General features: G+C 36.6%; 1 protein-coding gene across 1 annotated transcript in view; it reads right to left on the minus strand.

Moving 5' to 3' along the window:
• Positions 1–1,471: 1,471 nt before the first annotated feature.
• The window catches only part of CDH10 (cadherin 10), a 55,832-nt gene continuing 41,862 nt past the window's right edge, over positions 1,472–15,441 (minus strand). The window contains exons 7-11 of the mRNA XM_063400449.1: positions 14,034–14,170; positions 11,634–11,755; positions 4,981–5,089; positions 2,824–3,075; positions 1,472–1,965 (exon numbers count right to left, since the gene is read on the minus strand). Coding sequence (XP_063256519.1) covers positions 1,472–1,965; positions 2,824–3,075; positions 4,981–5,089; positions 11,634–11,755; positions 14,034–14,170 — 1,114 coding nt within the window. The remainder of the gene's footprint in view (positions 1,966–2,823; positions 3,076–4,980; positions 5,090–11,633; positions 11,756–14,033; positions 14,171–15,441) is intronic.

Below are 15,441 nucleotides of genomic sequence, written 5' to 3' on the forward strand. Positions count from 1 at the left end.
TTTCCAATATCTCTTGGTTTTATGTCAATAATTAGCTAAGAGAAAGAAAGGAGGAAAAAACCTTCCACAGCAGCTAATACAGACCTTGTAACGTACTGCTTTGGCTCTGGAATTATTTAATCTCAGCAGCATTTCAAAATTTCAGTGCTTCTCTAGTACAAAACTTGTGTAACCTAAAGATTAAAGGAAGAGACATTTCAAAATGTTTTTGGATACCCGCTTTTTCTTGTGATAGCTAAAGTATATTTTTGGTTACAGTTGGCTAGTTGCTCATGCTTCTTTTCACTAGACTTGAGAAAACTGAGTAAATTGAGAGGATGCTAGTTTTTGTGACACTTTCTCAGTCTTCAGATTGACAGTTTAAAGGTGGTTGAAAAACAACACAGAGTGTTTGTCAGCAAATGATTTGTCTTTGGAAAATAGAGCTTAAAAATGATTGAGCGTCTTTTTACGCTTTATCTGTGGCTCTTACAGATGTAACTTCTGATGATCTAAGTATGACTCAAAATGGAGAACTGTAGAACAAATAAACTGAGATTTTGAAACTAATGTTATGTGTTTGGATAGGTAGATTGTGCCAGCGTGCTTTTAGAGTAAGGCTATTTGAGTTGATACAAGATAATAATTCATCTTTCTAGACTAGAATATGTTTAGTTCAGTTAAAAAAATAAAACAAAAAATTTCTTTTAAACATTGACCTGCAGAAAGTAGCACTTTTGAGCAAGCAAGTAATTGTATAACTTGTTCCTGTCTCAGTGAGCACAAGCACTTCCGACTGTTGTATGTATGGACAATACTTCAGCACAGAAGTATTAGCAGTTGGCTGTCATACTGCTGGCGAAATTCCATGTTCTCTTCAAGCTTGAAATTCATGGCCAGAACAGGCAGGAAGCGTTAACATAGTTGTAAAAACTGGTTTATTTTTTAAAAATAAATACAAAAATATAAATATAAAACATTGGCAGATAGAATTTGATGAAATGAAGTTGCACAAACTTTTTTTTAAACCAGCTGCATATTACACCTATTAACACCACGTGTACATTTTGTTTTATTTCAATGTACAGAACAGGATATATTGGATTTTTTTCTTCTTTGCCATCTTAAAAGCTGCACTTGCAGGAATAGGACATGTACCTAACAGAAGCGGCTTGAGGTTGCTTAAGGGATTATCACCCCGTTCAAATTTCTGAAGGTAAGATATTTTTTTACTTACTAAAATGTACAACACTGAATTTCCATAGCTTTGGCTCTTGGAAGTTGATTAAATAAAATGTTGTATATATTCCAAGTGGCATCCTACTAGAAAGAATGAATGACATTAATGGACAAGTTTAAAACAAATTTTAAAAGGAAACCATTGTGCTGAGTGGCAGGAAAATTTTCCTGAATGTTAAATACTGTTGAGTGCAGAAGGTGTCTGTAAAATTACTTCCGCTCGAAGGAAAAGAAAAAAGTAGCCTACTGTAGGTTAAGAAGTGTCTTTGTCACTTTCTCCTCCACCGTACATCTCAGCTAGCTTATTAAACCGAGGCCCCCACTCTCGGAGGTAATCATAGTTTTGGTCTCCTTCGGTAGTACCTGACTCCAAGGAGCTCAAGGATTCAGCTATGGAATCGTTCCCTTCGTAGGCATAGGTTGCAAGCGAGTCGTACGGCGGCGCAGAGGGATCAGTGTCGTGCTCTTTTAGCCTTTGGTTAATGAAATCTCGGACATCCGTGTTGTCTGGTGCCGAAGGAGTCCTCCGTGGCACAAACAACGTTTCAGGGATAATGTCTCGCCGCAGCTTCTTGTCTTCGATAGCTGCAGGATTCCTCAGGGTGCCGATATCAAAGGCTTGGGTGTCTTCCTCTCCACCGCCTTCGTCATTGTAGCTCACAATGTTGTCTCTGATGTCCTCTTTAGAGAGGATCAAAGGCTCCTTCTTTCGTTGCCTCTTCAGAGCAGCAAATAGCACCACTATAACTTAAAGAGGGAAACAAAGAATGGGTAAAAATCTCTATTTAACAATTTCTTAGCAGCAAATCCACCAGGTACAAGAACTACCTTTCACCAGATCATTTTTTTGATAAGCGGATAAACACCTCTATCTGTATAATGGTAGCACAATAAAGTCTGCATCAAAAACCTATTTTGCACACATTGTGTGCTCTGCTTTACAGGAGCATGAGTTTGTCTGCATGCTCCTTCTGTAGCTGTAATGAGCTTTAAAATAGCCAGGTCTGTTCTGAAGGTATTTTTCCTTTTTCAAGCTCAAAGGATATTGTTAAAAAGTAGGTTTGAGTTGAATTATAGGTCATTAAGTGTTATTCTGAAAACCACAAAATGGAAAATTACAAAATTTTCCTTTTTTTATTACAGCACTGAAACCCCTGGATAGACAGGGTTCTGATGTAGTCAAATTACTGCTTACTGTTATGTTATATGTGAAATATATGCTGCATATTGATTTTTAGTAGTTATTTAAATAAAAAAGAGACTTTTCCTCAAAAAAAAAAAAAAATTAAAGACATTAAAGCAATTTTTGATTATGCTATTCATCTCCCTGAACTTCTGTTTTTTTGGACAACTTAACAAAAGAACATAAACGAGCTTCTGGTTGCACAGTGATAGTTTTAACAGTCTGGGACTTGAATTCTTATTTACAATGTTAAATTAGCAGATAATGAGGGTTTGAATTTGTTGTGGGTTTTTTTCCTTTTTATTTTAAGCCACAGTTATATTCTTCTTGCAAAACCCAGGAGCATTAATGCTATCCACCTGCATAAAGCCAGGCCTCAAATGTTTGTTCCTGGGCAGGGTAAGATGCGCTTCTCTTCCTACCTAGCAGGATGATGATGCAGAGGAGGATGGCCACCAGCGCCCCGGTGCTGAGGCCGGCGGGCAGGAGCAGGGCCTCGGCGCTGCAGGACTGCATGTTCCCCCGGCTGTCGCAGGCACACACCCGGATGGTCAGCGTGCCCGTGCTGCTCTGGATCGGGTAGTCGTTGTCCGATATCACCACCGGGAGAAGGTACGTACTTATCTCGTGTCGACTAAAGCCGTTCCTTCTCGTCAGAATCCTGGCGGTGTTATCTAGATCGATTAGAAGATACTGTTGTAGGCTATGCAAACAGAAACCGTATCACTTACAGTAGATGCAAATATTTGTATTTTATATGACTTAAAAATGGTTCCTGATATCATAGTGGTATCTCTGTTTTTTCTAATAACATCCCGAATTGATCAGAAAGCTATTTATAAGTTTTTAGGTACATCTGGCCTGCTTCTCTGTGCCTCTGCACCACTTTGCGTGTGATTTAAAAAGAGAAGATTTCTCAAAGCTTAAAATGTTTTACAGATTAATGCACGCAGTGTGTGACACAGTTACAGTTCAGGGCTGAAACCCTGAAACACAGCGACCAACTGAGGAAAAATAACCTTACATTTTGTGCAGTTCAGCAAGTACTCCATTCTGGAACATTCTTTCTACGCATCACCTGCGACAACACCCACAGGAATACTGTCAACTCAGTATGATTTGCTACACCAAACCACTTTCAACACACTGTAGAACAATGAATTATGTTCCTTAGTACAGGATGTAGGGGTTTTTTTTGGATAGAAATTGTCTTAGGAATTCAGAAAATGTGAAAGATGGTAGGTATTCCTGAACATTTTTGAGAAGTGAAGTTACTAAACTGTATTTGTAGCAAACAAATCTTAGTTGTCTGCAGGACACTTCAGCATCAAAGGCTGTCCACTGAGTGGCCAGAGGGAAGGGAAGGAAGGAATGAAAAACACAGAAAGACTATTTCTTCTACTGTTAGAGCCACAACACTTGAGTGGCAGCCAGCACCAGAGTTGATAACTTTTTGGTCCAAAACAGAGAAAATACTGTTTAGTGTGCACTAAAAGGAAAATTTAATTCCCATCACTTTGTGGATTGCTTGAGGTTGGCTATGTGGTTAGCTATCTTGACAGCCAACTTCAGGCACAACTAAAATAACCCATGTGAAAAAACAAAGAAAATAATTACAGATAGCAAGATAATATCAAGATCTATACCTCTCTGTACTCAGGACCTAGTCACCAAGACATAATTTTTGTTTAAAATATTAAATTATGTATTCTTTCATAGACTTCAAGATGTGAAACACAGTTTTTCTTTATTGCTTCTTGCCACTGGTCGTGTGTATTTTAACAGTTTGTTTTCACTCAACATCAAAAATTACGTGTCTTATGGATCTTTAAATACCTCTTCTGCAAGGGATTTTATAAGGTATGCAAACTATTTGATTTAATTACTTCACTTTCCCTACCGTTAGAATTTTTTTTCTGCTGTTGTTTGTAGTCTACTACATCCTGGAATATTCATCAGGAACAGAGGGTTATTCCCGTTGCCTTTATGTATTTGGCACATTTGAAGGCTGATATGATGTACTCTTTCATTTATTTCTTCTGTAATCTAGAGTCCCCTCAATTAGTCATACTAATAATGAAGGCCAAAATTCATAGTCTCACTTCCCCAACAGAAGCTTCTGAAAATTTTCTCTGATAGAGACAGATTGAGAAAGGATCAAAAGAAAAGCCGAAGAGGCTCTCAGACCCATTATTTTCATTAATGGTCAGAAAGAAGCAAAACAGAAGGCCAGGGGAATCAGAACTAGGTGACAAAAAGCTAAAGTGAAAAATCTCAACTTGTCAGCTGAAGGCATTTTGGAAATCTATCTTTCTTTTGCAGTCAAGTATTTCATCTGTCTCTTACCCCAAGCCAATATTTTTCTGATGCTCTTTATAATTTTTTATTAGCATATTTCTGCCTCACTTATACAGATAAAAATGCAGAAGTCCTAAACCTCATTCAGGTAAAGTATTCTTGATAGCAGCAACCTTCACAGCTTCTCTACATACTGACAGACATCAAAAGCAAACATATTTCAGGAATGTAGCCAGACAGAAAAGATAAAACTCCTTCACTGGAACAGGCAAGAATTTTACCTTCATTATCCTGAACAGTGAAGTTAGGGTTAACAGCAGCTAAACTGAAGAAAAATTTTTGTCCACCAAGAGGGTCATCCTTGTCTACTGCACTTATGGTTTGAATAAGCTGCAGAAAAAAACCAAGCAAACAAACAACAACAACAAAAAAGACCAAATACACCTAGGTTTTTGACAGAGCTGTCTGATCAAAGAAGATGAGAAGCGTTAGAATAAATTAGCATTCACACATATTGACTTAATATTTATTCTGTAAAATATAATGACTAAACAAAAATGTTCAACAAGTGTCTTATGTAAGCTTTTTTGAACAAGAACATCTGTATTTTTTATGAGATAGTACATGTGCACCTATATTTTTGTAGCTACACAGTGGACAAAATTTACCAAAAATAGTTTTAGTTGTATCTGGTAGTTTTTATACTTCATCTTTGGTTCATCGTTTTAAATTCAAGGCAACACCTAAGACAGTAATTCACATGAAGTTTTCTATTTTCATGATAAATATGGCATTTTATCATACAGATATTTTTGAAAGGGAAGTTAACATTTCAAATTACATTTCAACATGAAAGCATTTTTTCTTAAGCATAACTTTTCTATTTATTAGTATAGCAGAACACACCAACATGATTCCTGAGATTAAAAGTGCCAGTTAGATTTTATACATGTTTCAACTCTTGTAAAACATTGTAGCAGGCCCTAGAGATGCACAATTTGGAGCGGGATGACAATCTGGTGTCATAATTCTCAGAGTAAGCTGCACCAGATCAGTTCCATACTCAGACTCAGAGTTTTCTGCAATGCCTACAAAATGTTTTGGGAATTTTTGGGGTAAGTAATGGCAAGCCCTTTATCAGCACTTATTGACCTGTCAGGTAAGTGAATATGGGGCTTTTTCACTGAAATTTCTATACCTAAGAGTGACAAAATATTGTTTCCCAAGCAAAATGAATTTTTTGACTTTTACTTTTGACTTTTTTGCTTAATTTCAGACTGAGGCTTTTTTTATACCATGGCATATAAAACTGAATTTATGTCTGGATTTTTGTGCGTGCATGCATGCTTGAAGGTTCAGTTACATTCTTAAGTTTAACTTCCAAATAATTTTTATTCTTCATTTCTTATCCATCATTTTAAATTGCACTGCTTTCTCAACCATGGAATTACATCTAATTTTTAACACTATTCCTTCCCTGTGGTGTACTTGTTAAACCCTGTTTGTTTTTCCTCTTCCAGTTCTTTGAAATACAGCCATTTCTCTTTATACCACAGTTTTTGTCAGGTCTGATCATCTTTAACATCAACAACTGCAATGCCCTCCTGTTTGCCTTAAAAAATGCATGACTAACTCCCAACTTCTCTCTTGTCCATCCAGAGAACAGCAGCAAATTCCTTAATGAGGCGAGGATGGGGATTTCATTTAATATAGCAACTTCCTTGCTTTTTCAACAGGAGTTTTGTCTTTCTCTAAATCTATTTTCTTATATAATCCTCCAATAATTTTCTAAATAAATAAAAGTGATAATGCAAGCACAGAATATTATTTGTTTGTGAGGAATTAATATTTTCATTATCTAGTGAGCAGCTAGCACATGAATTTTCATAGATATTTACAAAATGAAGTAAAAAACCCCACTAGTTTATTTTACTTCACAAATATGGTCACTTGTAGGTGTTAGGCTGAGTTTTAAACTCAGAGTTGAAAAAGAGTGTGTAGAATTGAAAGCATTACATTACAGTTTGAGAACTGTTTCCTGATTATATTGATTACTATTGCAATGATAAACATGATAAATCCTGTTTTATATGTAGTTTCAAAGTTTTTTTCTCTTAGACCTGCCAGCCGTGGGAAACCCCAATCACCTTGTAAGTAGGGGTATAACACTCTAAGTTGCTTCTTTGTAGAAATGCCACACAGCAGTAGCTGCAAGGAAGCCAAGGATGTTACTCTGTATGGTAACAGTCAGGAAATTAAGGGTCCACTGGCAGTCATAATGATCATTAGCCACTAAAACCTGATAAACCTTGCTGTATGGTCTGCTTATTCCAAAAAAACTCATCTTTCTGCTTGGCAGGACCTCTGCAAGCATCCTTTCTATCAATTGTTTAGGTAGAAGTTTTCTTCTAAAATATGCTATGCATTTGCTCTTAAATTTAGAAGAAAGAATGAAAATATAATGCGCTATTAAGAAAAAGAAAGCAGCAGAACTCTCCAGAAATCCTTTGAGAGTTTTTGAAAAAGGTAAGGCAAAGACAGAATTCTGATACTCATAAAGCCACTGGATGCTGTAAGATCTATGGCTATATAGTGAGGAAACTAAAGTAAGAACGAATCAGGGGAACTAGGAAAGAGAGAACAAAATCTCAAGTAAATTGATCCCTAATTGTCATTTGTTAAAATAAATGAAAGAGATGTAATAAACAAAGATAAAGTAACACTTCAGGATTAAAGGATTTAAGATTTTTTTTTACAGAAATATCTGAAAAATAGGAAGGGAAAATTGAATGCTAGAAAAAAAACTTAAAGGATTTTAATTTTTCAATAGATCTGAATTTCAGCTATTTTTAGAAAGACACTTGGTGAATATAACAAGGAAATTTCTGGAAATATGAAGATCCCAAAAGTCATGTCTAAGCAAGATTATGGTGAGAAAAGCATCCCTCATAAGGATGTTATATATAGGTCAAATGAACTGATAACATGAGGAACAGCATAAAAAGAATTGGTTCAAGAAACCTTGTGAGTTTATACAATCTATACTGAATTAAGTTATTGGAAAAAGGAAAATAGACATCATCATTCATATTTTAAAATGTCTTTGACAGAGAATCCATTATTAGCTAGACTTATTTACGTAATATTTGGCCATGTGAAAAGGGAGTGGGCACGTGTGGACTTGGTAAAATGAAGGCTAGTAACAGCAAGATAATAACAAGCCTTTAAACATCGCAGGGTACTTGGGTCAGGTGGGGGTGTCCCAGTGCTGGGGCTGTGCCGGGGCTGCCCGGGCAGGGCCCGGCTGAGCCCCTCAGAGCCCCGGGGAAAGCCCGGCCAAGGGAGGGCAAAACGCTGCCCGGCAGCCAGGGCTGAGCTGGGGAACCGAGCCACGAACAGCCCTGCCAGCCCCGAGGGGACAGCGGGAGCAGGGACGGGGCAGCAGGGACCCGGCAGGGATGGGCCTGGGCCAGGGAGGGACCCCGGCGGGGCAGCGCTTTCCTGCGGGCCCGAGGGCGATGCCATGCTGCAGTAGATTTGTCCTGAAGGAATGCAGTCCATGGGGAATGCTCACACTGGGGCAGGGAAAAGCGTTAGGAGGAAGGGATGTCCGAGAAGAGCAAGCCAGTAGTGAAGGGGTGAACCTGGGAAGGAGGGGGTATTAAGGGAAGTTGGTTTAGTTCTCTCTTTGTTTCTCACAATCCTACCCCATTTATAATGGACCGCATATTAAATTAATTTTCCCCAAATTGAGTCTGTTTTGCCAGTGATGGTAATTTTTAAGTCTGGCTTTGCCTCAAGCCATTTTCTTTTTCATCCTTTCTCCCCCAGTACTGTTGAGGCGGGAGGAAGTGGCTGGGTGGGCATCTGGCTGCTGACCAAGGCAACTTCTGCCTTCTTTTGTTTGGCAGATCATTTACAAATAGAGAAGAGTCTCTCTTCTGACATCTACTATAGGGAAAATGAATATACCAAGAAGTTATACCCAGCTTCCATGCAAGGTCTCTTCTCTAAAGTGAGACTGACTCCTGCTTTCTAAACTGATTCTCTTATCTTTTACATCAGAGGATCTTTGGAGGCTGGCAGCTGAGCTGCCAGACATGTGACAGCTGGGAGCTGACAAAACCAGTGGGATTCCATCTGTCCAGATGCCCAGCTCCTGGCTCTTCTCACCTGGGGGCAGAGGACAGCTGAACCAACTTCTTTGGTTGCAGGGCTGCAGCAGACTGAGCATTTTGCAGCTTTATTTCCCTGAACTCCTACTGAGTCAGCCTCCTGTAGGTCACATGAATGCCTGTGTCCTCTTTATGCCATCACACCAAGACTGCCCTGGTTTTTTGGGGGTCGATTAAGCAGCAACCACCAAAATAGCATTCTGCCAGAGGTGCTGCTTGTGTATAGCTTGAACTTTCTGAGATAGGATGTTTGCATCGTTTGTAAGTCCACGGTACCATCTCACATAAGCAGCAATAGCAAGCAGGAAAACAATCACAGGCTCTTGGAGTCATTCAGACTACAAAAGTCACATTTCTCTCTTGCTATATATTTCCATATATGTGTATGTTTGTATACGTAGATTTATGTGCACCTACCTAGGTATCATACATAGTATGTGTGTCTATATACATGTATGTATAAAATTTAAGCTTCTGTACAAATTAAGTAAATGGAAAAGTATAATACTGATATTTACAACATCTGTCTTGAGTAGATGGGAAATACTGAAATGAATACCACAGAATCTGTGACTGATGAAGCATCATTAGTTTCAGTGACCTAATAGAACATACAAATTTCATGGATCAAATGTAATTAATGAAAACCTGAAAGGGAAGAAAAATAGCAGAAATGCGGGAGGAATCAAGCTCAGAGAACCATGTTCACTTTGGCTTGATTAGATTCTCTCAGGACACATTGAATTTGAAAAATGAAAAATCTTATTTATGACCTGCCAGTAAACAAGAAGTATATAACTGAATTCAAATAGATTATTCATGTTATCCTGCATTATATTTTTCTTCTCCTGCGAACTGTTTTCTTTAAGCAATCATTTGAAACTTAGATTTCTTAAAAAGTGTTTATATTTATGGCCCTCTCAATAACTTTGGCAGGTTTTTCTGATAAAGACACTATTGAGCTCTATAACAATTTACATAAACATTTGTGGATGTGTAAACCTTTTTAGCCTCTTATTTATTAGTTATAAATGATTAGTATTGTTTTATTCAACTTTTTAACTGACAGCCTATTCTGATTGTAACCAATAAAACAATGCAATGTAGAAATAACCTTTATATTTACTTTTAAATTATACTATCTTCAATAGTATAGTGCAGAAAAAACTGTCCCTCAAAATACATTTACATGGAAATTTAACTCTTCTATTAGCATCTCCTGTATGCTCTAGAACTAGTAACCTGCACACAAAAAATTCTGAAATCTCAGATGAGTAAAATTTGTGGATTCACGCATTTATGTTTTTTTTAACACAGGATTTTTTTTTTTGGCAACTGGAAGAGGAAAATTCAATGTTCTTCTTTTACAGTTGTTAATCCATATGTCCTATTGAAAATGATTAAAATAATATTTTAGCATTTATAGTAGACACTTCAACTGTTCAAAATTCTACATTTTTAGCCAGTGATTTCTCTTTACCTAACAGCTTGAATTCTCTTGTGACTGTCACAGCAGACAAATGCATTTGCTCAGTACCTTTAGATATTTTATGCATTATAAATTTGAGCCACGGATTCTTTGTTCTCAGTTCAAACTTATGCCACTTTGGAAGGAAGAATGGCAACCTGAATGTGAAATCTGCAATACAACCTGAATGTTAAACCTGTGGGACTCCAACAGTTAAGACAAGCTGGCACTTCCACCACAGTCTATTTGAGCATACTGAACAGGTTGCACTGAGCTACTACTGCCACCATTTCAAAGGCTTTATTGTTGCCTGATTGTGCTCTGTGATGTGTAATAGGAGAACATTTTTTAAAGAGTTCTAATAAGCAACTGCCTATTGGGAATTAGGTATTAAGCAGTACAGTCATTTCACTTAAATTGAAGTACACATTGTGTAGCCTCTAAGAAGCAAAAAAAAATATTATGCTGCCATTTAAAATATGTATGTTTTCTTGTCAGAAATTTTCAGTGTGATAATGAAAGATGAATCTAACAATTGAAAAGAAAAAGTGTGATAGAATTTTGTTTGCCATCATGAAATAAATCCCCCTGTAGCCCCTCCAATGTTCCTAGGCTAGCCCAAATCTTAGAGGGCTTTGGAGGAATATTTCATGGACAGGACAAAGGATCCAAAAGAGGCTCTGACCCCCAGCTGCAGATCAAGATGTTTATTCCAGGTGGTGTCCAGAGGAGAAAGAGGGTGTGTGCAGAGGAACAGGGTCTTTTCTAGCTTCTGCCAGGGAGGGGCAGTTTGGGACACAGCCAATGGGGTCAGAAAGGGGAGGAAGGGTCAAACTACATGGTTACAGGCTCTAGGGGTCCCTGAGGGGGGAGAAACCATTCCCCAGGGAAATGTAACACCATCACCGTCAGCATGGATTGAAATATATTTGAATTTTGTTCTTGGAGAATTATTGAAAATATAGATCAGATTTTTTAGATACATACAGTGTTCTACTTTGTGAAATTAAGGGCAAAGTGAATCATGACCATGTCATGGAAATATCTCATCAGGATTTAACAGCAGTTCAAGGAAATAAGTACGTAAGGAAAAGTGGTGATTGAAACACTGATGTTTTTGTAACATATTGGGATTTCACCCTAAGCCTCAATTACAGAGCTTCTTTGCTCTCATTTTTAACATTTCAAAAGCTAATTTGGATATGATTTTTCCTAAGCAATCGGCAAGAATGATCTACAATTGAGTGCTGTAGCAAAACTGGATAGTGGGAAGTGTTTTTCAAAGGCATACCTGTCCAGCTCTTGCATTTTCACAGACAAAAGTGTCGTAGAATACAGCAAACTGTGGGGCATTGTCATTAACATCCAAAATTCTTACATAGACAGGAACACGAGTAGTATCTTTGGGGTTATCTGACAGCAGAAGAAAGAAGAAACATGAAATTATTTTCTTATTAAGGGTTTTCTGTTTTCTTCCAAATTTCATGAGCAATACATATGCAAGGTGAAGTTTGAATCTGGTCAATATTTAGTGTACAAACTAGTAACAAGTCAGAATCAGGCCTTCTGGAAAATAAATTAATTATTTGTGTATAGTGAAAAAAAGAAGTATTGGGATCTAGTGAGCAATTAAGTTTTTCATGAAGATAGGCAGCTGAAAATGTTAGTAATATATTCAAATATTACATATAAAAAGTATGCCCACTACTACAATAACGATTTTGATCACTTGGTGGACTCAAGGTTTCATAAGGTTTTGATCTTTAATTTTAAAATTCTTTGTGATCTAGTTTGTTTTACAGAGCAAAGACATTGTTGACTCTGTATTGTGTTGGTTTTGGCAGGGATAGAGTTAATTTAGTTGATGACATGCATACATATTCTGAAAAATTTTCAAATCCGACTTTCTTCCCTTGTCCCTCCAAGAAATTCCACCAAAACAAATGAAAGTACCCCTCCAAAATTTGGTAAAGATTTTATTAGAATAATATTCTTTTATGTTTAAATTGCCTTTAAAAATATGAATGTAGATTTCCAGACCTTAGGTTCAGAAACAAGAATAACCTCCCCCTCGCCAAATGCCCAGATCCTACTATTATTTAGAGTGCTCTTTTGTTAGCATAGGTTAATTCAGGAATTCAAGTGTCTCTGTTCTCACTTGCTGATCTTGTTGCCATACCAAAAATATTAAATAATGCCTGGATGTTAGTGCAGCTGTTTCTTGGAATTCTGCTGCATGGTAGCTAAGCACTATACGATTTTTCAGCATTAATGGAATTGGATAAGTAACAACAGTAACAGATTGTTCCAAATTACTGATTTTCCCCCCTTTTCTTCTACTTCAAATAAAACAGAAGACATTTAGTAGCAACTGGATTTACATTGGCTTGTTATCAGTAACACCTTTGCTAAAGAGCGTGATGTGGATCTTTTTTGACATCCTACATTGTTTAAATTTCCAGGTTTAGGGCACAGTTTTTCATAGCCTTCTGTAAGTTTGTACTAAATTTCCAAATCAGTTCTAACACTGCTTTCACATTCTGTCATGCTTCATAGGTAAAATCTTAAAATATTTAAAGATCTAAATCTCCCTCTTTGCTTCTTTCTCCAAAATTAACATATCTCTGTGGAGAATGCTAGTAACTCCAGGTATGTCCACAATGTAAATTGGGTCTAAGTTTCCTGACAAGGAGGTAAGTTTAGCACAAAGATCTAGTCATATAAGGATGCTAAGTTTCATCATTATATACATCTGAAAATAATTTGTACAACATTGGACAGCACTCTGTCCAGCTCTGGAGTGGTTGCAAGCTCAGGACAAAGCATCACAAGAAAAAAAAGAGTTATGGAAATTTAAAAAAAAACCCCTACAGGTTTTTTTTTTTTTTTTTTCTTAAACACAGAATGTTTAATTGGCAGGACACAATGTTCCATTTAGTCCTCTGCAGTGTAGCTCCTGCCAGACACATTTCACTGCTGATCAATATTTTTTTTCTTCTTTTTTTTGAGTGATACAGAATTAGACCTAAAAAAATTAGTGATCTTGAGAGGAAGTGATTCTTAGTTGCTGATTTCAAAGATGAGACCTTTGTCCCTTAGAAAGTTTTCTGTCAATTGATTAAAGCTATTCTCAATAATATAGTAGGTTTAGGAGGATATCTGCTCTTATCTTTACACTCTTAACATGAAAATATCTACGGAGAGATGTTCTAAATGGTCTAAGAAATGCTACAGCTTCTGGATCAAACTGAATGGAACTTGCAAGATATATTGATTCTAAGAGCTGTAGGTGTAAATACCATAGGAAGAGATAATGAAAGTACTCCTACGGAAAGGAAGAAAATAATAGAGACCAAAGCATAGATTACTATGCTAAACTCAGCTGGTTTAACAGCAAAATCATGTTATTGTCCTCCAAGAAAAGGAATAAAAAGAATTATTCCATTATTATTATTTAATTGGCTAACATTTCAGAAGTAACTTAGACATTAAAGGTCTGTGATGGAGGTAGGTGAGGAAAAGAGCAATGAGGAGACACCTGCTGTTAGCTACCCCCCCATTCACTTTTCCAGAACATCTAGGAGAAAAGGGCAGCAGGAAAATATAATAGGGATGTTTTCATCACAAAGCTGCAGCTGTAACTTTACAGGCTAAGGAAAACTGAAAGGAAAAAAAAACCAAATCAGCTTACTAATCTCAGCTGCTATAACACTGAGATTGTGCCATTGGGATATCTCACGGTCAAGTGGCTTAGAAGTATAGATGGAGCCGTTTCCAGAATGAATGTTAAATATCCTGTCAAGGTCAGTGTGACGATCCAGAGAAAACCTACATATGAGAACGAGATATAAAATATCATCAAAATGATACAAAGTCAAAGAAAACATATTTCACAAGTCAGTACAGGTTTTGTGTTCTACATTACAAAGGTTGGTTTTGAAAAGACATATATTTAGTTTCTATAAATGCTTCTTGAGAATTCTGAAGGTTAGTTCCCTAGAATAAGGACTTAAAATCTAAGTTTTAAAAACGTGGCACAGTAGTGCAATATTTGATAATTGGAACTTTTGGTAAAAATATATGAGAATTATTTAAAAAAATCAGAATTTCAATATATTAATTAAAGAATTAATTCAGTCATGAAAGAAATGTGGTGTTTGATATACTGTTTCTTAAGACTGAGACTGACAGCCAATTTACAAGCTATTCAAAAGTACTGATATAAGCTCAGCCTCTACTATTTAGGATGTATTAATTCACTAGAGATCAAGATAAAACAAACAAACAAACCTCCCACTATATAAAAATAAGTCCAAATTCAGAACTCTCACTTTCACGCATAGATGTTAAAGGACCTTCTATATTTCTTCAGCTGCTGTATTTGTGGCAGTCAAGATGTCCACCAGAATGATATGGTGGTGTCAAACTAGCATCAGAAAATTTCTCTTTCGTCCTTTTTTTTTTTTTTAATAATTCACATTGCCTTAAAATTAGAATTGAACCTTTCATGTGGAATTAAACGTAGGATTTTGCCAAATGCAGAATGATTATCAGAATATGTGTCAGAATTGGGCCATTTTTAAAAAAAAAGTTATATAGTACACTTGTATAGTACCATAGAAACAAATGTTTATGTTCCTATGAAAATTTATGAGTGATCTAAACTGTTCATCAACTGCATCTGGTTTCACTTACAGTACTTAACTAAACTGAGCTAAATAAAAAATGCTGTTATATGAATCGATAGGGTTTTGGTGGCTGTTGTCAAATAAAACCCCAACAAACAAGTCAACACCAAAACTAATATAAAATCAACCAAAGAAGGATATAAGAACAGCCAATAAAAACTTCTGATAGTGCAATAAAAACTTGATCAAATGTGGGCTTTTTAATACTAGCTTACTCTAATAACTCCGAACTATAATAAAACAAAACCCTGCTGTTTTCCAGAGAGACTTGATTTGAGACTACTTGGCTTATATGATAAACATTTCACTTTACTTCATACATGATGTTAGTTTTAGTGAAGACTAGAACTTGTTCCATCAGCACTCTAAAAGCTTTTCACAGTGTGAAGCAAGAAGCAATCCTGATGGGCC

This window comes from Prinia subflava, chromosome 1, assembly GCF_021018805.1.
Source record: "Prinia subflava isolate CZ2003 ecotype Zambia chromosome 1, Cam_Psub_1.2, whole genome shotgun sequence".
Lineage (NCBI taxonomy): Eukaryota > Metazoa > Chordata > Aves > Passeriformes > Cisticolidae > Prinia > Prinia subflava.